The sequence below is a fragment of the Equus caballus genome, chromosome 27, assembly GCF_041296265.1.
Source record: "Equus caballus isolate H_3958 breed thoroughbred chromosome 27, TB-T2T, whole genome shotgun sequence".
NCBI classification, from domain to species: domain Eukaryota; kingdom Metazoa; phylum Chordata; class Mammalia; order Perissodactyla; family Equidae; genus Equus; species Equus caballus.
Window position 1 is genome coordinate 25,496,467 of NC_091710.1, and position 25,480 is coordinate 25,521,946.

Below are 25,480 nucleotides of genomic sequence, written 5' to 3' on the forward strand. Positions count from 1 at the left end.
ATGAACCAGCAAGTGTAAGTTAGGTGTTTTTCTGAGTTCCGTGAGCAGCGTTAGCAAATTGTTGAACCTGAGGAAGGGGTCGTGGAGATCTCTGATTTATGTCCAGTCAGTAGGAAGTACAGCTGGCCCGGGGCTTGCAACTGGCATGTGAAGTGGAGCCCTTAACCTGTGGGGTCTGCACTGCCTCTGAGCAGTCAGTGTCGGGATTGAATTAAACAGTAGGACACCCAGTAGGTGGTGGAGGATTGAAAAACTGATTGGTGTTGGAGATCACCCCAGCCTGGCACATACAAGGGCTCAGTAAATGTCAGTGGGACTTGCTGCTGTTTTTCTTACTGGGACCTACTTAGTTTTGTCCTGTTATAGTTCACTGTTTACAAATTTGACTCTTCCACTCGAATGTAAGTTCCCAGAAGAGGGAATTCTTTTCTTTATTTCTATGATTCCCAGTCTGTTTTAGTGCCCAACAAATAGAAGAGATGTTTATTTAGCTTGTTGTACAAAGGGTTACTGAGGTCTTGGTCATGTATTTAAACAATGTTTATTAAGCATCTACTTTGCACCAGGTACTGTCTTGGACACTGAAGACATAACAATAAACCAAAAGGAAGTCTGTGGTTTCATGGAGCTAACATTATAGCAGGGGGAGCCAGATACTATGTAAATAAACAAATAAACATGTGTAATCCAGTAGGTGGGGATGAGATCAATGAAACAAAATTACGCAGAGTAAGGGAATAAAGAATGAGGGCAAGACCTCACCAACAAGGTGAACTTTGAGCAGAGTTTGGAAGGAATGAGGGAGCAGAGGGGGTTAGAGCATTCCATGCAGAAGGAACAGCAAGTGGGAGAGCGTTGCTGTGTTCAATCAAGGAAGACTCAGGGAACAGTGTGGTTGGAGCACAGTGAGCCAAAGGGAGAGGAATCAGACCTGTGGTCACAGCACCTTTTGACCTCATGTCCAGATCATGGAGGGTATTAAAGACTACAGGAGGACTGTGAATTTTATTCTAAATGAGAAGAGAAGCCTAGAGGATTTGGAAAGAGAAATAATCTGATCTGAATTAGACTTTTCAATCTCCTTGCTGCCTCCTATGTGGAGGATGCCTATAGTGGGTCAAGGACAGGGAGCAGGAGGCCACCGAGGTCAGCGCGGGAGTCCAGTGGAGAGGTCGCTGTGGCATCTTGGACAAAGGAGGTGGTGAAGGAGGCCGAGAGCAGCTGGACCCTGGATGTGGGTGGAAAGTAGTCAGCCAGGATCCCCGATACACTGAAAGTGGGGTGTGAGAAAAATCTGTCAAGAACAAACCATAGGTTTTTGGCTTAAGCTGTGAGAAGGATGGAATTGCCATTTTCTAAGCTGGAGAAGACTCAGGAAGGATAAGATTTGGGGAGGAAATCAAGAATTTGGCCCATCACTGTGCCCGATGCTGGGGATACAGTGGTAAACAAAAGCCATGGTTGCTGCTCTTGTGGAGTGAGAGAGGCAGTTACTGAACAAATAAGGACAGAAATGATTCTATAATTACCAACTGTGCTCAGTGATGTGGAGGGAAGGGGGTCATTAGAGACAATAAAGGGAGCAGGGGGCCTTTAGTTTCCACTGGGACCAGGAAGGCCTCTCTGAGGAAGTGATGGCCAAGTGGACCTGAAGGATAAACAGGTGTCAGCCAGGCTAAGGGGAGGCCAGGAGCTTCTCCTATCCCTGGGCAGGAAAGAGCTGGGTGCCTTAGACCTAGGAGAAACCATGTTGTTGGAGTAAAGGGGGGAGGGGGAAAGTGGGGGGAGGGCTCTCCCCTCCCTCCTTCCTCTCCCTGGCAGCCCCTGGGGCACCTCTGCGAGCTCCTGGGCTCCTCAGAGCTCAGGGGACAGTGCGTCTCTCTTGCCCGGCGTCTTAGATGGATCAGGACTCAGGAGGCCTCAGGATCCAGAGCCTCATCAGGTCACAGAGGGAGGGCCTTTCTGGTGGGCTAAGGTGGCCATGCCCATCAGGGCCTAGCTTCCCAGCTGGTTTCGGGACTCCTTGGGGTCTCTGACCTGTTCTAGACCCCCCTGAGGGGCTGCTCCATCCATAGCCTTTTCTCCCCAGAGGCAGCTGAGGAGGAGGCCGGTGCCCCTCTCTCTGAGCCTCACTGGGGTCAGGCTATTCCGGTCCCAGGAGGAGGAGACGCAACTCTGGCTCAAAGAAGAGTGTGTGTGAGTGTGCAAGGGTGTGGTGTGTGTGAGTGTGCGAGGGTGGGGGTGGGATGGGTGGAGGGGAGAGAAGGTGGCATGAGGCCAGCATTTTATGCAGGTGCGTGGACGTGCAGCTTCAAGGTTGCAGAAAAGAAAATATAGAGGAGGAGGACAAGAGTAACACTTACGAGGCACTCAGGCACGCAGTGTGTGCTGTGTTTCACTTAATCCTCACCAGGCCCCGCACGTGGCTGTTATTCGTTCTCACAGTTGAGGACCTTGGAACGCATGTTAAGTAACGGGTGTGTGTGTGTGTGCATGCGTGCGTGTGTTGGGCTTGGGGAGCGTTCATTTGGCCCGGCTCCTTTCTGTGCTGTAACATGGTGACTTGGTGGAGCAGCTGGGTGGGAGCCCGGCTCTCCACCTGCGACCTTGCCCTGCGGTGGGTGAGTGTGGGCAGGTGTGAATCTCTGGTCTGCCCAGCCCAGGGCCAAGGCTCACACATCTGCGCCCCTCACACCCCAGGGACGCCTGAAGCAGCACCGAAGAAAACAGGAGAGGAAACGAAGCCGTTTGGTGGAGAAGGGGCAGGTGTGATGGCGGGCGGGAGGAGAGACAGAAGATGCCCCAGACATGCCTGGAGTGTTTGGGGTGACCCCGGGCACGGGGCCATGTGGGGGCTGGCGTGAGTGAGGAGTTGGCTGACCCTTCGCAAGGCACACCCCGGAGCGCCAGGCCGGGGGTAGAGGGGGGAGACACCTCAGACGCTCGTCTGGAGGTACCGCCTCCAGGCCTCACCGCGATTTACAAATGGATTTTATCAAAGTAATACACCCATATGGTTAAAACGAGAGCGCATGGAAGCGCGAATAATGAAAAGCCCTGGTCCCCTCCGATCCTGCTCCGCAGAGGCGGCCTTCACCCGGTCTTGCCCTTAGTTCTCCGTGCTTCGTGGGTGCGGTTCCTGGGAGAGCTGCCCTGTGACGGTGGGCTGCAAACCCTGCAGGGGCGCCCCACCACCCCCGGGGCAGGGGGCCTTTCAGAGCTGGGCTCCCCGCGATTGCCAGGCCCGATTCTCTGGGTCACTGTCCCCTTGCCCCGGCTTGGCGTGTAGGAAGCCCCTCCACTCATGTTGGAGCCTCGGAAATGCCCTCATTAGCACACAGCTGAGGTTGATCAGCCGTCTGGCAGTTTGGATGGTTAATTTGCTGGGAAAGCCCGTCTTTGCGGAGAACCCCAATTCCCTGCAGCCGCTGTCCTCTTGATGCCTCGCTGGCCCATGGTGGCTTCTGGGGCTGGCCCACGGTGTTTGTCTCTCTTGTCATTTGTCTCTGCTTCTTTCCCTCTCTCTGTGCTTTTTTTCCTCTTCTCCTACCCTCTTTGTGCATCCTCCTCTCTCTCTGGAAGGTCAAGGTCAGACTTCTGTGCAGGAGGTTGGGCTCTATTACCTAAGACCTGTCAGGCTGCCTTGGGGCCCTGGGAGCCCCGTGATGGTGGAGGGGGAGGTTGGGAGAAATGTGTTAAGAGGAGCCCACTTTCTGGGCCTCCCATCCTGGGGACTGCGCTCAGGGAGCTTGGGTGTGTCGCCAGAGTCTCGACGCCCAGGGTGTTTGAGCCAGAGTATCTAGTTTTGGTTTCACTCTGGGCTGATTTTGCTGTTTTTATGCCCCAGTCTCTAGCTAGGTCTTTAGTTTAAAGCTGTGGGGACAGGAAGGGAAGGCTTGGGTGTCCACCTTCGGGCAGCTTGTAAGGGGACGCTGGGCCTTTCCCCTCCCAGGAGCCAGCCTCATGATGTCAGCCCCACCCAGTGAAAGACCCTCGTGGGAGCTCATCATGGGTGCTCGGAGCTTTTGTGGCCTCTCAGAGGGCCCCCTTCCTCCTCAGCCTTCGAGGATCATGGTTCATTTAGGAAGGAAGGCGGCAGTTCCTAACAGCCCTTATCTGCTATGTCCATCGGAGCACCGCCCCCCACCCCATTTTCCACGGAGACCCAGGCGGGGAAGCCCAGCTCGCAGCTCCAGTGCCTAGTCGCTCACGTTTGCTAAGCTCTTACTTTGTGCCAGCTTCTGTGGACAGCGCTTTACGAGCTTTATCACGTTTAAACGTCATACGAAGCAGTTACTCTTAATATCACCCCCCTATTTACAGATGAGGAAACTGAGGCACCAAGGGGGTGAAATCTTGGGCCCAAGGCAATTTGGCTGGTAAGGAACAGATTCGGGATTCACACCCAGACAGACTGGTGCCAGGGTCTTGGAGAAGCCTGTGTGTGTGTGTGTGTGTGTGTACACGCAGCTCCCCACCCCCAGTGTGGGCCGTCTCCTCACACTCCTGCAGCTCCTCTCCCTGTGAGTCTGTTCCCAAACTTACTGCATAAAGTCCTTTTGATGACTGGGTTCCTTGAAGTGGACACAGTGAGAGCCCTGTTCCCCCACTCCCCACCCCCTGCCCGGGCTCTGGGCCTCAGCTCAGGGCGCCAGACGGCCCGGTGGCTGCCAAAGTGGGCCTGGGCCTCGCAGGTGAGCAGGGCCACGCCAGGGACCGCCAGCGCCTCGGCCGAGGCTCACGCTCAGTCTGGGAGAGGGGCCCCGGAGCAGTCACAGAGGCACCCCCGGAGCCGCCTATGAAGACCCGCTGCAGAGAGGAGGAGGGTGGCCCTCACACAGATCTACAGCCTTCTGGTCACAGAGGGAACAGGACAAGAGCCATCTTCCTGCCAGATGGTCCCAACCAGGGGCTGCTGCAGGGTCCTTCCTGTCACCAGTGGGTTGGGGGGGAAGGGTGATGGGGGATCAGAAGGAAAAGGAGAGAGAAATAGGATACAAAGGGGAAAAAAGGGAGAGAGGGAGATGGCTGGGCTCCCTGTGAGGTCCCCAGAGAGAAGGACAGTCCCCTCTTTCTCCAGTGGAGGAGATGTCCCCCTTTGGCAGCCAGAGGCAGGCAGAAAGCCCACGCTGGACTAGAGTGATCAGGCTGGCTGGGGCTCCAGACCCCAACGCAGCGGCCGTCTATGCCTCAAGCTGTCTGTGGGGAGTCCTAGGGGATCAGCAGCAGCTCCCCAAGCCTGCAGCCCAGCTGGTAATCCCCCTCTGCAGGGGCCGGCCGGGCCCCTGCTGAGGAGGGCTGCTGGCAGAGGCGGCCTCTGCAGATCTCTGGCTCTATCTTCCCCACACATTGAAACCATCAGGCCCGGCCCTCCGGCTGCAGCCTGCCTAGCTCTGTCAGCTAGAGACACTATGTTTCCATCCAGACCAGGCCTTCCCTCCTCCAGGTCCCCGCTCGGGGAAGGGGGGCAGTGAGCACAGCCTCACTGGTGCTCCCCTGCAGCCAATTTCAAAACTTTTTAACTTCTGTCCCCAATTTTGCTCTCCTCTCTGAAATGTTGGTGAGGCCATCCTCCACTCTGGGCCCCTTGCTCCACCCTCATCCTCCAAAGGGAGTTTTAGTCAATGCTGTAGAAACAGGGAGCTCTGGGGGCCCCAAAGTACCGAGCTGCTCCACCGAAGCAGTGAGCGCTCTTCAGCGCCTCATGCTCTGGGGCAGCCAAATCAAAGGCAAACCCTGAATTCCTCTTGCTCATGGCCAATAAAAACCTTGCTTCAGTGCCGGCTTCCTCTGCTGAAATCAGATATCCTAGTAATAAACAAGTCCGAAAGGCCGGGAAAAGCTCTTGCTTCTTTCTTCTGATTAGTTTTTCTTCCTTTTTAAAAAAAGTCCTCTCCTATAACAGGATGCCTGCCTCAGAAACTTGAGCACGGAACTGCGTCCTCTCCCGCCCTGCACCCCCACTCCCAAATCCTTACCCCGGGCTCCTGCAGGCCCGGGTGGGGCCTGGCTTTTCCAACACTAGATGGTTTAGCTCAAAGTCAGGTCAAAGGGGGTTGGCGAGAATGCGCCTTTGCTGTCTGGGGATCTGGCTGCCAGTTTATGGGGTAGCTGGGGTCTCAGGCTTTGGTTGCTGGTGGCCGTCAGAAACGGGAAAGTGGAGTTAGGACAAATTGGGACCACTTTTTTTCTAAGGCAGTCCTTCTGAATTCCTCTCAATGCACCTCGGGGCTGTAAAAAGCCTACCACCGTGGGTTTTTGTATTGAATGCACCGTTGAGAAAGCCAGAGAAGGTGGCTCTTGACGTATCAGAGGGCTGGTAGGGCAGAGGACTAGGGGTTTTGCTGCCTGGGGATGACCTCGCCTTGCACACCAGCCCTCTCCTGGGCTCCCCTTCCTGGCTTTGTCCCGTCCCAGGGTAAGCGTGTCTTCACATGTGGCCTGCTGTGGAGGAGTGGTGACATCCCCCCAGCCCCCAAATAGGTTTTTAAGTGACTCTGCTGTCAGAGATGCTATTCTATTTGTTTTTCCTTCTGACACTATCTCTCCAGAGAGTTTCTGGTCAAGAGAATTATGTCGAGGCTGCAGATTGCAAGAGAATTGCGTCTAATGGGGAACAGACAGACAAGACACCTTTCATGTCCAGCCAAGTTTTTTTCCCCCTCTTTCTCTCTCTCCCAACTTCTCATCTTCCCTTTTTGGCTTCAAAGTTGGCCCTAGTTTGTGCTAGTTTCTTCAGTACAGCTGGTGAATAAGGTCACACATTGATTTTATTTTGGCGATTGGCAGCTGGGTCGAGCTTAGCGCTGAAGCTGGAGAGCGGCACGGCTCGGCCAGAGCCCGGTGTGGGTAGGCACTGTCGCGGGCACAGCCAGCCAGCCAGTGGGAATAAAGACACGCCGGCACTCGAAGGGTGGCTTCTGCTCCTTTGTGATTTCAAAGCTTGGGAGTTGGGGCTTATAAAATTTATTTTAAATACGAGAAGGATGCCAAAAGTCCTTCCCTCTGTCCCCACTACACGCCATTTTAGCTTATCTGTGCTGGACTTTATAGGAAAAGAAGTGTTATCTCTGAGGTCCCTTGGGACTTTGAGGAGCTTCTAGGAGAGGACCTTAAATTTAAGGGCCCTCTATCTTGGAAAGAGCTACCCAACCACACAGTCGTAGTATGTGCCCCTTGATGCAAAGTGGGTGGGAAAAAAAGCCCTTTTCTATACCTATGTGCTTCTTGAGGGGAGAGGGCAGATTAGTAAGACATCTGGGTGGATGGTTTGGATTCTTTTGCCCTTAGTCATGAGGCTGATGTAATAGATTTAACAGATTTCATGGTAAAGACAGTCACAGTTCCCAGAGCAAATCATTTCCAATTGCACCGCCGATGACACGCACCCTTATCGCAGCCCTTCAGGAACTGGTGGGCGAGTCCTTCCTCCTTTAGAGCTTCGGTGGAAAGCATGGGGCCACTTCTTTTCAGAAGGACAAAGATGTCTTGGATTTTAGGAATGTCCCATTTGACCTCATTCCTCCTCGTCTGGCCTTGGGGAACAGAATTCACTGCCAGTCTAGCTCTAAGAGAGGGGTGCAGTTCTGCACTCTGAGCCTTGCAGCCTGTGTGCAGGATAATCTGAATCTGGGGGAGGAATGTGTGTGTTAGGGAAACGGAATGACAGACGGGGAAGGCTAATTCCACTCAGGCTGGGTTTAATTCTCTCTTTCCTTCTCATCCTCACGGCTTGTGGTTTCAAAGTTTGCTCTGCATTAAGATGTATCAGTTCTCACCAATTACAACAGACTAAAAACATACATTACTTTTTTGATAATAAGGTTCTCTTAAATTAAGCCTATAAACCTAAGAATATGCCGCTTACCAATTATTAAAGCTGGAGACAAGAGAAGACACCAGTGTGGTGTGGTGACAAGCTCTGGACCAGGAATCAAGAGGTCAAGAGTGTTGAGTTTGTTTCTTTGTCCTGCCACCATCCCACTCAGACCTCAGACAAGGAGCGCACGAGCCTTTCCCTGGCTCTCAGTGCCCTGTCCACAGAGATACCGCCAAAGAGCCGAACTTGCTGTACCAACTGCTGCCAGGGTAAAATGAGGAATACGGGGGATAGTGCTTTATGTGCCATGAATGTCCAACAAAGGGAGCAGGGGAGTACAATTTGAGTATTATGAGGTCGCTTTGCTAAGAGATGCAGTAGTCAGAAGCTGTGAGGAACTTCCCAAGGACAAAGCCGTGCTGGATCATTGGGAGCCTCTGAGCATGCAAACCTTCCGGCACCAGGCAGACAAGGGCCCAGGCCATTGACAGCAGAGACTGCTAGGCCGCATGGGCGGGTCTGACCCAGGACAGCATGCTGCTGTCACTCAGGAAGTGTGCTGTCACCACTTTGAGGAAAATCTGGGAGTGTTCAGACCTGCTGCCTGTCATGTATAACAAAAGACAACGTCACAGCTTTGCTCAATTTTCTCTCTGCAAGAGGTCCCGGCCTGCTGTGGGTACAGTGGACATACTTTGGTTTCCTTTCCTTTGCTGGGTTTGATCTGACCTCCCCTGGCTTGCCTCCTCCTTTGTTGTCCTCCATCTCTAGGAATAAGCCACAGAGCTCGTTATTGCTCAGACCATTTCACTTTCTCCCAAAGGGGTCCACAGCCACCCTGGGGACCCTCAGTCGAGTTAGCAAAGAAACGAAGTATCTGAAAGAATCTAGTGGCTCTGCAAGCGTCAGCCATTATTGCTTGGGAACATTGTGTCCCCTCTGGCTGGTTTCTGCCCTATAAAGAAGGAATGTGACCAAGGGTGAGTCCCTTCTGGGTAATCTGCTGACCGGTGCCCTAGTGCTTGCACCTCAGGTTGGCCAACGTCGCCATCTAGAGGCAATTTCAAAGTTTCTTGCAGCAAGAGGTAAACTTTGTAATTCCTGAAATGCAGAAGCACAATTTTCCTGCCCTTAGAAGTTCAGAATCCCTCTTTCATCCACCGTGTGGCTTTAGCTGCATCTGTAACCCAAGGGAAGCCCTTCTCCAAAGCCCACTGGTACAAGGCCAGTGCCAGGCACAGCTGCTTCCTGTTGCTTCCAGTGCCCCCTCCTGTTGTACTCACTCACTACACCAGATCAGAAAAATAAATCTTTTAATTGCTTTGTAATTGGCACAGATGGTATACTTCAAACTCACATTTTTATTGAATAGACTCTGAAATATCACACTATAGTTTTGATCCAAAGAGGACAGGAATCATAAAGGTTTAAGTTTTACAAAATTACATTCGGCAGCAGCATCACGTTCTGAAAGTTATTTCATAAAATAAAGACTGGGGCTTGAATAAATAAGAGAAAAACCCTCTAGAAAATAAACCACCAAGACTGAAGTCATCTGTCATGACTATCTCAGAATTGTGCTTTCTGGTTTTTGAACATCTTGCTACTTTATTAACAATCAAGAAGAGTTGCAGAATTCTCGCTTATAAATACAGTGGGGAGCAGAGGCTATAAATGTGCCTAGAGCAGGAACTCTAAGCCAGGCCTTGCTGCACCTGCGAGCCTGAGCCAGCTGTGGAGGAATCTCTCATTTCTGGGGAGCCACTAGATTCAGTGGTCTTTGATAAGACATCACCATAGAGAGGATTATAATGGAGGAGAAATCATAATAGTAAATTCTCATCACTGCAGGGCCCAGAGGACAAAGCTCAAAGCCCTGTCTCTTGTGCAAGATGTGAGAAAGGCCCAAGCACTATTTCTGTGACCCCTGTAATTTTCAGGGTCAATACCATGGGGTGACCAATGACACAAACTCTCATGAGCAACAATTTGGTTTTGGAGCATTAATTGAGCCACTCCCTGAAGTTACCTGTACTGCCACTCCAGGGCAGACACAAATATCTACTGGGTGGGCTGGAAACTGGGGGCAGAAATGCCCTTGCTCCAAAGCAGCAAAGATGATTACTCAGTGGGGTTTGTAGGAAGCTGGTAACCAGAGGGAATTTTCTATTAAAGGGGATGACACTGCGAATCCCTCTGATTTTGGTGATTATAGGCATCAGTGACCAAATTGTAACCTGGGAAAGTCACTCACGGGTTGGTTGGTGCTCCTGGGCAGGATTCAACACTGAGCGCAATTCCTGGCTATTGATTTGGCATCTGTTCTGCAGAAATGTCTGGATTTCTCAAATCCAATCCAAAGCCACCGCTTGAAGGGAGCTTCCTATGTCAGACACTAAACACAGATGGTTTTCATCAACACGTATAATCATTAGTGTTCTCTCTGCAGGTCACAAGGACAGCATGGCTGTGCTGTGACACAGGGAATCTCAAATGAAAATCCAGGTGAGTGCATAGTTAGCCTTCTGGACAGGGCCCCTGGCTGTCAGCCACTGCTGGTTGGTCCCTGGCTCAGTGTGCCTGGGCCACCTCCACCGGGGCCTTCAGGTCTGCTGAGGACTTGTCCAGGGCAGGTTTCTTTGAGTGATCTCGCTCTCCAAAAATGGTGCTTCCTATTCGGACATTCGTAGATCCTACTTCAATCTGCGGGAAAGAAGAGAAAGTACCGAGGACTGAGTTTAAAATAATGAAACACAGCAAATGCTGAAGCTGTTCCTCTCATTCTGGCCCTTAAGGGTTTTCTATGAAGAACAACGATAATGCAGCTGAAGAGGTCAATGGGGCAGTGGTTCTCCTCGGGGACAATACGACCTCCAAGGGGGTGTTTAAGAAATAAGTGAGGATTTCTTTGGCTTTCACAGTGATTGGGAAATATGATGGGCATTTAGTTGGGTGGGGCCAGGGATGTTGGAGGTCCCGCAGTGTGTGGGACACAGGGGCACAAGGAAGAGGCGTCTTCAGCCCACACACTTTTCTAAAGTTCCACGGGCAGGTACATGAAAAAAACGCCTTATAATTGTCTGAGTACAGGATCTAATTCCATTTTACTTATAAGCACAAAGTATTTTTGTGCTGTTTTAATATATACAATTTTCCAGAAATCTAACTACTGTCTATACAGAGGGAAGTTTATACTTTGATTATGGAGCTTTATCAAGTTATTTACTGTTCCAGAAAATCATGTATTTGAGTTCCCAACACAGCACAGCTATGTCAGTATCTATTTATAGCTGTTGCAGTCATAGTGACCCTACACATAAGATTCAACTTCAGACTACTTCATTACGACCTACTGTCATATACCCATGCCCAAGCATCTACATAGTGAAGTGCCTTTAAAAAATATTGTTTAATTTCTTGTTTTACTGTATATTCCATTTAGAGAATTATATTGAGTTTTACAATATTATGTGTCAGGCTCTAATTTCTATACATTTTATTTCAAAAAAGAAGGGGGCTGGGGGACATTAGAACAGTTGAGAACCACTGCTATGGGTGCCCTGTTGCTACGATGAGGCATTTCCAAGGTTTCTCCAAAACACTCTTGCTGTGGCCTTTTGGACCCTCCCTCGAGGCAGGTGAGGGCACCCAGGACACTCACTGCATGCTGGAAGTCCAGGGACATGCCCATGCTCAGCTCAACCTGCTCAGTGGGGATGCTCAGCTTCTTACACAGCTCCTCCCGGAGGGACAGTAACACCTGACAGGAAGACAAGAGGACACCTGTTTTACTCCTGCCTGCTTTAAGGATGCCTGAAAGTGGCTGAATCTGAACATCTCTGACAAAGATTATTTACTCCTTATGCTTTCAAGGCCCGTCAAATTGCCAGAACTTACTGAAGGGGTTTTTAGCAAACTGTTCCTACTCTCAAAAAAACTAGCAGTCACTGGAGAGGAAGAAAGAGCTCATTTTCTCTAAAGACTGTTTTGGCCTGGTTTAAATTGAGGTGAGGAAGGTTTGGGAACCTGTTCTCTCCTTTCCTTATGAGAAGAGCTCAGAGGAGGGTTATAACACCTGACAGGCACGGTCTGGGATGTCTCTGACATTCACTACAAGGCCAGCCCTGCAACAGCATTTCACTGAGATGCTTCTTCAGTGCACGAACAATCCCCCATCCCAGGCCCCCAGTACCTGGAAGTCCGGATTTGGTCCTTGACTAAGATCATGCCCGAAGCTTCCTATGGTCATCAGCCCCACGAACTCCAGGCTGGGGCACTTGGCCTTTATGTGTTCCACCGTGGCTACTGTCTCCGAAGGCAGAAGGCCATGTTTACCTTCAAAAACAGAAAGAGAGGACACTGGTACCAAAATGTGTTGAGCAGCCAGAGGAAGGCTCCACTGTCACTGCCTCCTTATAACGGTGGAGATGACTCAGACAAGATGACTTCTTGCAAGAACTTATCCTCAAGCCCCAACGAGACTTTCTATGCTGCTCCCCTTCCGGGCAGGTTCTGAATTTCTCAAGGAAAGGGCTATAAATTGGATTCTCTTTACTGTCTTAATATCTTAGCTGAGAACAGCTAGAGTAGAGAGAAAAGAAAAAACATTGCTTTTCTTGGGACATTAAGAAGATTCACATTGCCAAAATGCCAGATTAACCTGAGGATTATTTTTCCAAATCTGGTATTTCTATGGTTTTATTAATTAGAATTGTAAAAAACTTAAAAATCAAGCATATATTACACAGTTTTGACTATATATTTGCAAAATTTAATGCTAATTAACAACTAGAGGGAGAATCTGCAGCACGTGATTGTTTGTTGTGCAGTTATAAAGATTACTGATATGGTCTTTCCCTCATTTATCAAATGGAGATGCCAAGAACATTCACTTCAATCCTTAATTAGGGCAAGGATAGCTAATTATCAAGAAATGGTATAATGAAGACTCGATCTGGAGTCGATTTCAGATTTACCTATATTGGTAATGTAATATAGTTATAATCTAGGTGTAAGTGTATATAATGATAATTGTTAAAAATTACAGAACATCTACGCGCCAGACACATGTGCCACGTCCTAAGAGCTTTTTATTTAACCCAGTAACTCTATGAAGTAAGTACTCTTATTATCTCCGTTCTAAAGATGCGGAAACGGAGGCACAGGGAGGCTAAGTGCCTTTCCCAAGGTCACACAACTAGGAACTGTGGAACTGGGATCTGAACCAGGTGCCTGACTCCAGGGCCTAGACCGAGCTCCTTTATGCTAAGATTTGGTGAATACTGGTGCTCTGACGGTCATAAGCACATGACTGATCTGTAAACACTTAAACGGCTAACAGGGAAGATGTACAGGGTTCTATGCCAACAGCTCTACCTGTGTTCCCACATTCAATCCTCACAACACCCTCTGAAGTAGGTACTATGATGATATCATTGCCAGACAAGGAAACTGAGGTCCAGAGAGGTTAAGTAACTTACCCAAGGTTACACAGCTGGAAAATGGTGGAGCCACAAACCCCAGAGCTGTCTGATTTCAAAGCCCATGCTCTGTTCACTGTGTTACACTGTTAACCTAAGCCCCATAAAGATATTCACTGACAGGTGCTCACGGTGATTTTTCTTCTATTCTCTCCCAATAATTTTTCAAATCTCCAAATAATTTTTTTAAGACCCGAGAAGTATTATACAGGTAAGTCTGCAATCTCTTTCAGGAGTGATGGTGACTTCTGGGAATTTCCAGGAGATCTGAGTCACAATCCCCTTCTTGATCCCTTGTCTGCCTCCTCAAAAATTAAGAAGAAACAAATGATGACGCATTAAAGAATAACATGTGGACCAGCTTGATGTCACGCCATCTAGATCCTACATGCAACAGCATGATTAAAGGCCTGGGATGGCCTTCTATAACCTTCGCTGTCAGACACCCATGCCTGCCCTTCTTCCTAAGCCTCAGCCATCCAAAGGGAAGAAAAACCTCCAGTCCAGGTCTCGTCACTTACTCTCCTCTCCACTGGTGTTAATCTGAACCATAATCTTTAGCCTTTCAGGAGAGCCTTTTTTCTGCCACGAACTGTTCACTTTGTCTGCCAGCTTCACAGAATCCACTGTTTCCAGCATGGAGAGATTGGGGACAGCTGTAATGAGAGAGAGGCAAGGTAATTCTTCACTCACCACTGAGCACACAACACATAGCAAATCTTTTCTTGGTAGATGGAAAACTAATTTAAAGAAAAAGGCAGTTAAGTTTCAGATCTGCTGAGATTTATGTGGGAGTTTTACTAGATATAAGTTTGACTGTCAGACCATTTTTGAATCAGACATCATCAAATGTCAGATTCCTCTTTGCTGTCTGATCAGCAAAGACAAATAAGGGAAAGGAAACGCAGACATACACAATCGGGCAGCGTATGTATCCACACACGTCAAGACACTGATAACTGCAGAGATTCCTAAAAGCAGGCCTGGTCTGATTAAATCTCAGTTCAACTGAGAGAAGCAGGTCAAGATGACAGTGAAGACAGGATAATCTGTGGAAGCCACAGTGCCCCCTGGCCTGACACCGCCATGTTCTTAAACTCTCTGGGATGGGGGCGCCTTACTCAACAAGGACATCAGGATGATCCGAACACGGAAACCTGAGTGGGAGGCTGAGGTCATCAAGACCATCCTCTTTTCCAAAGATGCATGTGAAATGAAGCTTCAGTCTTGCCTCAGATAAATAACAACAACAAAACAGAAGCAACAGCAGCGAATTTACTTTTACAGAACACTGACATCCTCCAGGCAAGGTGCTAACCATTTTACATGAACGATTTCTTTTTAATCTTCACCATGGTTCATGAAGCCCCATTATCATCTCCATTTTATAGATGGGGAAAGTGAGGCTCAGAAAGGATAAAGTTTATTCCAGTTTACAAAATTAACAAATATTAGAGCTGTGATTTGAACTAAGGCAAATGGACTCCATTCTTAATACTGAATCTGAGCTCAGGCTACTTCGTTTAAAAAATAACTATTTTAAAAAATGACAAAAAGTATACATCCTTGATACAAAAAAAAAGAAAGCAATATAGAAGTACATGTGGTTAAAAGTCAAAGGCTCTGACCCGAGAGGCTACCGCTATTACCTCTGGGATGGGGATTCTCCCGGACTTACTTTAGTGTATCTCCACCCAGTCAAACACACACCCTAAATGTATAATTTCTTGTTAACCTTCTGTTTTTTAAATGACACATACATTGGATCACACTAAATGTTCTGTGAGTTCCTTGCTTCCAGTTAGCAATAAATATAGATTTTTCCACATCAGCACCAAAGATTTGCTAGTACTTTTTAACAGCTGCAGCTTCCACAGAACAGACAATCACAATTTACTTAACTCTTCCTCTCGTTAATGGACATTAGATCCTTTCTTACTTTTTACTACAAATCAAAGCTTAGACATAGATCTGTGTGCATATATACAACTATTGCTATATGATACGTGAGTTCTAGAATTGAAATTACTAGTCAAGGAGGAAGTACAATTTAGATTGTGTGAACTATTACCAACCCCAAAAAACTTATTTTAGAATCTTCCTGGCAAAATATAGGAGAGTTCCTTTCCTCACGCTCTCAAAACACTGGATATTAGAGGTCGTTATCATTTTCACCAATCACCTATCATTCAATCATTTTTTTCATTTCAATCATTTTCACCAATCACCAATTACCAAAGTTGATTGGTGAAAAGTAGAATTTATTATGCATTCCTCTTATTGAGGTTGAGTATTTCTCATTTGACTATTGGCCTTTTGTATTTTTTGTCCTTGTAAATTGTCTGTTCTTGCTTTTTCCTATTTTTTCCTTATAGATTAAAAAAATTATAGCTCTTTATGTATTCAGGACACTAACCGCTTCCCCTTTTAAAAAATATTATTTTTCCGCCTGTCTGTGCTTCCCTTTTGCTTTGACATAAGAAGGCTTTAATTTTTGTGTAATCAAATATGCTAGTTGTTTCTTTTATGGTTTCCAGACTTTATGTTTTACTTAGGCCTTTTCCTAGCCAGAGAAAATAACAATATTTTCCTATATTTTCTTCTAATACTTTTATGGTTTTGGTTTTCAAGTTAAGATTCTTTAATCTAGCTGGAATCTGCACTGTGAGGAAGGAAATCTAACTTACTTATTTCTCAAATAAAAAGCTGATTGTCCTGCTGCCGTTTATTAAGTATAAAGAGGCTCCCTACTACTCCCACACCCAATATGAAACGTCTTTTAAAAATAACATACTAGACTTCTACTTCCAGACAAGATGGAGAACAGGGACCAGATTTATCCTCCACGTGAACAACCAAATGGACAAAATATATGAAAGACACATGAAACGATGGTTTACCAGAACTGGATATCATGCAGTGAAACACAGTGATCCCAGAGGGATGAGAAACAAACGAAGGGAGCCCTACGGATGCCCCAGGTGACTGCCTGAGAGTTTGTAGGATGTGGCACACGGAAGGGGAACACAGGGAGAATGTGGTGGATCTTGAGTCAAGGAGATGAGCTGAATCTGGAAAGACTATGGCAGCCGGAGTTCAGAGGACGGAACAGGAGATAAGACAGCGCTGCACACAAAGGGAATGTGGGTGGTTTGCAAAGCGCTCCCCTCCAGTATTCAGCTGGGTCCTGATCAGCGCAAGCATGGGAAGAATTACCCAAGGCCGGTGAAAGGATGATTTGAAAGGATGAGAAGAAACAGTGCCTGATGTTCACGCAGGGCATGGAATAGTGCCCATCCCTAGCAGTTAGGCCGGAACACTCAAGATTCATGGGGCACTGGGGACAGTCCACAGAAGGGTCTCGCCTCCGTAGTGGGGAATTAACCCTAGACTAAGCTCTGCTCTGGTCACACCAACTAATCTTAAAAGTAAGACTTGCAAGGATCAAACTGTTGCCAAGTAATTTAACTGTAATTAAATTTAACTGTACCCTGGGAAAGTAATTTAACAAAGCTCAAGAATATTTATAGGAATACAAAAATGGCCAGCACCCAGCAAGACAAAATTCACAATGTCTGGTTGTCCAAACAAAAATGACCAGGCATTTAAAAAGGCAGGAAAATATGATACATAATGAGTTAATCAATTGAAACTGCTCCAGATCGACAAAGATGACAGAATCAGTAGACAGAACATTAGAACAGTTATCATTCACTATGTTCCATATGTTAAAAAAAATAGTGGGGCTGGCTCAGTGGTGTAGTGGTTAAGTTCGCGTGCTGCAATTTGGCGGCCTGGGGTTTGTGGGTTTGGATTCCGGGTGCGGACCTCGCACTGCTTGTCAAGCCATGCTGCAGTGGCATCCCACATAAGGTGGAGGAAGATGGGCTCAGATGTTAGCTCAGTGATAGTCTTCCTCAAGCAAAAAGAAAGAAGATTGGCAACAGATGTTAGTTCAGGGCCAATCTTCCTAACACGCACGCACACACACACACATACACACAGATGTAGAAGAGATAAAAAAGACCCAAACTGAACTTCTAGTATGAAAACTATAATGTGTGAGATGAAAAATTCACTGATGGGATTAATCACAAATTAGACAATGCCAAAGAAAAGATTAGTTACCTGGAACAAATTACCCAAAATGAGACACAGAGAAGAGCATCGCCTCAAGCAGCCCAACAGGTAATTGGGGTCCCCAGAGAAGAGAAGGGCGAGGCAGAAAATACATGTGAAGAAACAATGCCTAAAAAATTTCTAGACTTGATGAAAACTATAAACCCACAGATCCAAGAAGCTCAATGAACCCCAAACACAAGAAACATAAAGAAAATTACACCAAGGCACATCATAATCAAATTGCTCAAAACCAGAGATAATGAGGAAATCTTAAAAGTAGCCAGAAGGAAAAAAACATGTTACATACTGAAGAACAAAGATAAGGATGACATCTTATTTCTTGTTGGAAACAATGCAAGTGAGATGGTCTTTAAAAGACAAAGATTTTAAAATTTTACCTTTAAAATAAAAAATAAATAAAAGAAAAGACTGTCAACGTAGAATTCTACAGTTAGCAAACATCTCTCTCAAAAATAGAGGTGAAGGGGGCTGGCCCCGTGGCTGAGTGGTTAAGTTCCTGTGCTCCGCTGCAGGCGGCCCAGTGTTTCGTTGGTTCGAATCCTGGGTGCCGACATGGCACTGCTCATCAAACCACGCTGAGGCAGCGTTCCACATGCCACAACTAGAAGGACCCACAACGAAGAATATACAACTATGTACTGGGGGGCTTCGGGGAGAAAAAGGAAAAAAATAAAATCTTAAAAAAAAAAAAATAGAGGTGAAGGAGCAAAAAAATTCAACAGGAAAGAATGAAGGTGGATCTCTTCCTTAGATTATACACAAAAATTAACTCAAATAGACCCAAATGTGAGGGCTAACACTATAAAGCTCTTAGAAGAAAATCTTCATGATCTTGGATTTCTTAGATATGACACTAATAGCACAAGCCACAAAAGAAAAAATAGAAAAATCGAAGTACATTAAAATGAAAAACTTTTGTAGTATAAATGATACCATCAAGAATGTGAAAAGACAACCCATGGAAGGAAAGGAAATATTTGCAAATCATATATATGATAAGGGACTGGTACCCAGAATATATAAAGAACTTTTACAACTCAATAATAAAAACACAAATAACCCAATTAAAAAATGCACAAAGGACCTAAATAAACATTTCTCCAAAGAAGATATACAAATGGTCAATAAGCACATGAAAAGATGATCAACTTCATTAATTTAGTCATTAGGGAAAAGAAATCAAAACTACAATGAGATACCATTTCACATATTTTTACTTTTTATTTTTTGGTGAGGAAGATCGGCCCTGAGCTAACAACTGTGCCAAATGTCCTCTATTTTGTATGTGGGACACTGCCACAGTGGCTTGATGACTGGAGTGTAGGTCCATGCCCACGATCCAAACTGGCAAACCCCAGGCTGCTGAAGCAGACTGCACAAACTTAACCACTATGCCACCGGGCCGGCCCCCTCATTTCACATATTTTTTATGACTCCATTTAATCTCCTTTGCTGACATTAGCTATAAATCTCTATTGTGCTATTTTTTTGGTGCTTTACAGTTTTTATCACAATCTACCTTTAAGTGGTGTTATACCACTTCACATATAGTTTAAGAATCTTCTAATAGTGTACTTCTGTTTCTCCCTTTCCCTTCTTTATGCTATTGTTGTCATGCATTTTACTTTTATGTGTTATAAATCCCACAATACATTATTTTTGTTTATATATTATAATAATAAAACAATAGAAAAAATGAATGAAACTAAAAGCTGTTCTAAGAAGATTGATAAAATTGATAAATCTCTAGCCAGATGGACTAGGAAAAAAAACAGAAGACACAAATTACCAATATCAGGAATGAACTGACATCACTACAGATTCTACAGATATTAAAAGGATAATACAGAGATGTTATACACAATCCTATACTCATAAATTAACTTAGATGAAATGGACCAACTCTTTGAAAGACAAAAAGTAACAAAGCTCACCCAAGAAGAAACAGATTATGTGAATAGCCCTATGACAATTAATAGAATTGAAACTATAGTTAAAAACCTTCCCACAAAGAAAACTCTAGGCTTCACTGGTGAATTTCACTAAACAGTTAAGGCAGAGATAATACTAATTCCACATAAATTCTTCCAAAAGATTGAAAAGAAGGGAATACTTCCCAATTCATTCCATAAGGCTAGCATTACCATGATACCAACCTTCAAAAAAGATATTACAAAAAAAAGAAAACTACAAACCAACATCTTTTGTGAATATAGATGCAAAAATCTAAGCAAAATTTAACAAATCAAATGAAACACTATATTAAAAGGATGATACTTCATGACCAAGTGGGTTTACCCCCATGAACGCAGAGTTGGTTTAACATTTGAAAATCAATAAATGTAATTCAACATGGTAACAAATTAAAAAAGAAAAACCACATCATCATTTCAACAGACTCAGTAAAAGCATTTGACAAAATCCAACATCTATTCCTGATAAAACCTCTTAGTAAACTAGGATTAGAAAGGAAATTCCTTCTTCTGATAAAGGACATCTATGAAAAACCTACATGTTCACTCTTAGCCCTTTTATTCAACATTGTACTGGAGGTCCTTGCTAGTATAATAAGGCAAGAAAAAGAAATAAAAGACATTCAGATTAGAAAAGAGGAACTAAATTGTCTTTATTCATAGATGACATGATTGTCCATGTAGAAAATTTTATGGAATCTACAAAAAAAAGCTTCTAGAATAAGTGAGTTTAGCAAGGTTGCAGGATACAAGATGAATACACAGAAATAAACTGTATTTCTACAGATTAGCAACAATCACATATTGAAGCCATAGCATTAATAGCATCAATAAATAGCATCAAAAATATGAAAATCTTAGATATACATCTGACAAAAGATGAGGAAAACCTGTACAAGGAATACTATAAAATATTACTGAGAGAAATGAAAGAAGACCTAAATAAATTCTGAGCTATACCTTGTTAATGTGTTGGGAGATTCAATATTTTTAGTATCTCAAAATGTTCCCCAAATTGATCTATAGATTCAATACAAACCCAATAAAAAACCTGGCAGGACTTTTGATTTTTTTGGGTAGAAACTGACAAGTTGGTTTATATGGAAATGCAGGATACATAAAGAACTCTCCTGTCTCCAAAGTAAGAAAATCCAATTAGAAAACAGGAAAAAGACTTTAATAGACACTTCACCAAAAATAAACAGATGCAAACTTGTGAGAGATGTTCAACGTCACTAGCTATTAGGGAAGTGCAAGGGCACCACCACACACCTATTAGAAAGGCTAAAATCGAAAGACTGACCCGATGAAGTGTTGGTGAGGATGTGGAGGAACGTGAACACTGCTGGTGGGGATGTAAAATGGCACGACCACTTTGGGGGATAGTCTGGCAGTTTCTTAAAAAGTTAAACATATCTAATGGGTACAGAGTTTCAGCTCTGCAAGATAAAAAGAGTTCTAGAGATGGATAGTAGTAATGGTTGCAAACAATGTGAACGCACTTAATGACACTGAACTGTATATTTAAACATGGCTAAGATGGTAAATTTTATGTTACGTGTATTTTACCAGAATTTTTAAAAAAGTTAAACATACATTTATTATGTGATTCAGCCATTCTACTCCTAGGGATTTATTCCAAGAGAAAAGGGAAAGTCCATACAAAGACTTATAAAAATTTTTTTGTAACAGCCAAAAACTAGAAGCAACCCAAATGTCCATCAGGTGAATGCATAAACAAATGAAAAGGAGTGAACCACTGATACACATTTCAACATCATGGGCCTCAAAATAAAGATGCTGAGTGAGAGAAGTCAGACACACAAAAATACATACTTTGTGACTGCATGTAAATAAAACTCTTAAAAATGTAAACTCTCCTCTAGTGATAGAAAGCAGGTAGGTAGGACTGGAGGAGGAGGGGTGGTGGGGGGAGTGGGAGGGAGTGGTTACAAAGGGCAGGAGGAAACTTTTAGGGGTGATGGATATGTTTATTATTTTCATTATTGTGACAGGCACTACCATATGTCAAAACTTATCAGATTGTACACTTTAAATATGTGCAATTTACTGTAAGTCAATTACACTTCAGCAAAGCTGTTTAACAAAATAAATACAGGTTATTTTCATTTTGACACCTTGAGAGAATTAAGTATTCAGTTACTCATAAAGATCTCCACATGTCATTGTCATGCAGTGAAGTCTTTACTGTAGTTAATTCTTAATTTTATCGTACTTTACTTATTTCACTGTACATTGTATTTTATCATTATATATTGTATTTATATTATTGTATTTTATTTATTATAGTCTTTCATTTAAAGAGAAAAGGATAAAAATGTCTCCTTTGCCAGATGAAACATTTTATGGGCCACAATTTATCTGAAAGACCACCAGATAACACCTGACACAAGGTAGGGGAAGTTTCCAAGTATATATAACCCAGTCAATTGTGAATTCATTCTGTTCTTGGTATGGTGTCTTCTCCTTATATTACGAACTAAGATTTCTTTCCCAAAAGAAACCCCAAAAGCTGTTCTCTTTTCCACAGAAGGTAGTATAAATGATACAATGATGGAGACAGTTTGTCTTCACACTTAGACTTTTGTCTTACCCATCAATTTGTTGACATTTTGTTTCTGTAGGTGGCCGATGAAGTGCCATTTGATCTCAGGACACGAAGACAGGATCTGAAGAGAAAAAGGTAACTATGTTTGACTTAGATTTTACGGAGGCCTTGCCAGCTCAAATACCTTGCACACTCCCTTCTTACTTTTCATATCTGCGCAATAAACCACTCTCACCATCTTCAGCCAGGCTCCTGAGGATACTCAGGGAAAAACCTAAGGCTTCTGTTCTGTTTCTCTTCCTCGTTCCCATCAACTCCCTCCATCTTTCAGATATCGCCCCTTAAAGATGAACTGATTAAAGCTTTCAAATCTCAAAAGGATCCAAGATCACAGCAAGCTCCTAAAATCACCATATCCAAAAAGCCGCCAAAGAGAAAACTCTAGTCTTAACAAAGAAAATTGAGCTGAGAAGTATTTGGGGCTCAAGGTGAACGTGGCCATTTCTACCGCCAGCCCAGCCTCCTGCTCTGAAACCCAACCACCAACATGGGTCTAATTTTCTACTGAAGACCCAAGATTTAGATACAAACTCAAGAATTTAGATATCCACTTACTTTAGGATTTGATGCTTTTTCTAGCAGTTCCTGAACCTAAAAGGTAAAAACAGAACAAGTAAGAAGAGCCTGGCAATCACGACTCTCCCAAAGGCAGTTTGGCACAAGGCTCTTACATAGTTCTCCCCGAAAGTGCGCTGGCCATGACTGTAGGCCTCGATCACCATGTCTGCAGGTTTGGTTTTGCTGACTGCTACTAGCCGGGGCTGGATGGCTGGGAGATCCTGTCGAGAGGGAAAGAGCCAGATGAGTGAACTTTGGGAATATTACCCCAATAAGCCCTGTGCGATAGATCCCAGAGAACAGATTGGCATGGATCTCAACTTAGCATCTGGTAAGCTCTACTTTTCTAATACTGTAGGGAGATCAGTATCAAATAATGTTGATCAAATGTCTTTGTTGTACATGGCATCTAAATCTAATACATTAGCCACTTTACTATCTATCAAAAGACATTTCTCTCTCAGGAGAGCAAGGTAGGTAGTAAAAGCAGTATTTCCATAAAACGCAGTCTTTGACCAACTGCATCGGCACCTGGGTCCCACTCCACACTTACTGGATCTGAACCTCTGGGGCTGGAGTCCGAGAATTTCCTTTCTAACAAACTCTCCAGATGGTTCTCTTGCATACCAAGGTTGGAGGGTTAAAGGAAGGCATCACTCTGACTGGAAGGAAGGCCTTCTGGGTTCTAAAACGCCAAGGTTAACTGTTGTGGAAATTCATTTTGGTCCTGGTATAATTATTAATATTGCCCCCGTTCACTCTCAAAAGGGGCCCACTTAGGATAACTATGTATGTAATTTACTGTTCAATTGAATCAAGAACAATGGCAGAACTGAGGGAGGGACACAAAAAACTCTGGACTCAGGACTGGGCCTATCAGGCCCCCTCTCATGGCCATTCCATAAAGAGCAGGGGTTTCCTCCATTCTGCTGCAACCAAATCCACAGTGGCGGGAAGAGAAGACAGTCACCCAGTCCTTACACAGCTCAGTTCTCATGTGCCCCAACACCCTCTGGATTTTCACAGAGTCACAGCATTCCCAAAGGGCCTGAAGGGTCAGATCAATTAGCAAAGAGTTTCCTCTACCTTCTGAGGGTGGCACTGCCAGCCTTTCATGAGACCGTGTCATAATTCCTAGGATTATGTTGAGGAACTGACGGTTTCCAGAGGGAAAAGTGGAACAGGCAGCCCATCTGCATCAGTCATGCTAGGAGAACCTCCCAGAGTGACGTTTATTAGGGGAATCCCTGGATTTTTCTCGGGGAATCATAGAACATTAACCCCAGAAGGGAACTGAGAGCTTTCAGAGCTCATTCCATTGTCTGTACAGACGAGGAAACTGAGCGTCAGAGTAGTTAAGTGACTTGCTCAGGGTAACATCCAGTTAGTAGCCAAGGAAAGCCTATGATCCAGGTCTTCTGTCTCCAGGCCAGCATTCTGAGTTCTGACATTACAAATGCTTGATCAGAGAAACCACTGACCTCCTTGTTCTGGTCTGTCTCATTCCACACCATTCAGCTTAAGCCTGCACTGAGCGGGGCAGACATTGACCTTTGGTCTAATGAAACCCCAAGAGCAGACAAAATAAACATAAGGAAAAAAAATCGCCCCTTAAACTGCTTGGGATTGGATGTCAGCTCCCTCCGGCCCCAAACGCGCAAGTGTGGCTCCTGTGCCTCCAAGTCCTCCGCTCACGGGTGGAAGTGACATTTACTGAGCATCTACTAGCTGCCAGACGCCGCCACACACGTGATCTTGGGCAGATCTGGCCTCCTCTGGGTGCTCTTGTGGTAGCCGTCTTCTCTTGTAGCATCTGGGCACGGGCCTGGCCCTCCTCCCATCCACTGAGGCTGTCGACCCCTACACCGGGCGGGATGGCCAATGGCCGCGGCGCCTGGAAACCGGTCCTTCTCCCGGGGTAGCGGATACCTTCTGCTCCCACTAAGCCAACCTCCAGAGAGCCTGACAGACTCACCGGGAGGTCGCTGACCAAACTCTTCGCTAGCCTTTCAGGTGCCCTGCCACCTGCACCAACGCAAGGCGGCGGTCGGGTCCCGCCCCTCCGGGAGACCCCCGTGCGTCAGCGTGACGACCCACTCCTACGCAGGTGTCCCCCTCCTCAAAGCGGCCGCCCACCGTCCCCACGGGGTCCCCTTCCTCACCCGCGGCCGCCGCGCCACCGCCTGCTGCACGCGCTCATTCACTGCCCGCAGTGCGAACCCGACTCCCAGCTCTGCCGACATGCTGCCAGCTCTCCACATCCCTGGGGACCAACGCCGAGCCCCAGGCCCAGCACCCCCGGGCCGCGACCACCTTCCGGTCCCGCCCAACTCACGCTCTGTGCGGGCCAATCACCGCTCACCACCGCGTCGTCTCACCCAATCGGCCCGGGCGGTGCGGGGGCGGGGTCACGGGCGGCCCCGCCCCTCCTCAGCGGCCATCTTGGGGAGGTCGCCCGGGCCTGGCCGCGGGCGCGGTGGTGGCGTTGGCGGTGCCAGGCGCTCCTGGGTGGTACTTGGGCCGCCCGCGAGCTTCTCTGTCGCGCCGCCTGAGCCGCCCCCGCAAGGGACCCGTCCTGTCCCCCAAAACTCGGGCCTGTTCCCGGGGTCCTAGTCCCTTTCCACAGGCCTCACAAATTTGCCCGTCCCTGGCGTTCACAGCTGTGAACCAAGACGTCTGTGCGCGGGGACCAAGATTACAAGCTGCTAGGGCGGAGATGTGGCTTTTAGTATCTCGGGTGATTCTTGCGAGGAACCGTTAAGAGATGTAAAAGAAAGCTCTTTCTAAAGAACTTGGCGTGATTCAAATGCGTGGTAATTCTCTTGTCATCTTTAGACCGGTGCTGGCCATAGAAATATGAGATCCACGTACGTAATTT

At 46.0% G+C, this 25,480-nt stretch overlaps 1 protein-coding gene across 2 annotated transcripts; it reads right to left on the reverse strand.

Moving 5' to 3' along the window:
• Positions 1-9,115: 9,115 nt before the first annotated feature.
• Positions 9,116-25,266, reverse strand: PLPBP (pyridoxal phosphate binding protein). 2 transcript variants are annotated; one of them, XM_001492259.6, is made up of 8 exons: positions 24,765-25,266; positions 22,716-22,823; positions 22,600-22,635; positions 22,030-22,105; positions 13,821-13,955; positions 12,012-12,154; positions 11,481-11,579; positions 9,116-10,522 (listed from the first exon to the last, which is right to left on the reverse strand). In XM_001492259.6, exons 1-8 carry the CDS (start codon positions 24,861-24,863, stop codon positions 10,391-10,393), a joined length of 828 nt encoding a protein of 275 aa, XP_001492309.1. In that variant the 5' UTR covers positions 24,864-25,266; the 3' UTR covers positions 9,116-10,390. The 2 variants fall into 2 exon arrangements, with proteins under 2 accessions (XP_001492309.1, XP_023486307.2); XM_023630539.2 differs by lacking the exon at positions 24,765-25,266 and adding an exon at positions 23,156-23,288.
• Positions 25,267-25,480: the final 214 nt, after the last annotated feature.

Coding starts and splice junctions, on each gene's coding strand:
- PLPBP (XM_001492259.6), bottom strand. CDS start 24,863: ATGTGGAGAGCTGGCAGCATGTCGGCAGAGCTGGGAGTCGGGTTCGCA. Junction 22,824..24,764: donor CGGTGGCGCGGCGGCCGCGG/GTGAGGAAGGGG, acceptor CCCTCTCGACAG/GATCTCCCAGCCATCCAGCC. Junction 12,155..13,820: donor TAACACCAGTGGAGAGGAGA/GTAAGTGACGAG, acceptor CTGTTTTTGAAG/GTAAACATGGCCTTCTGCCT.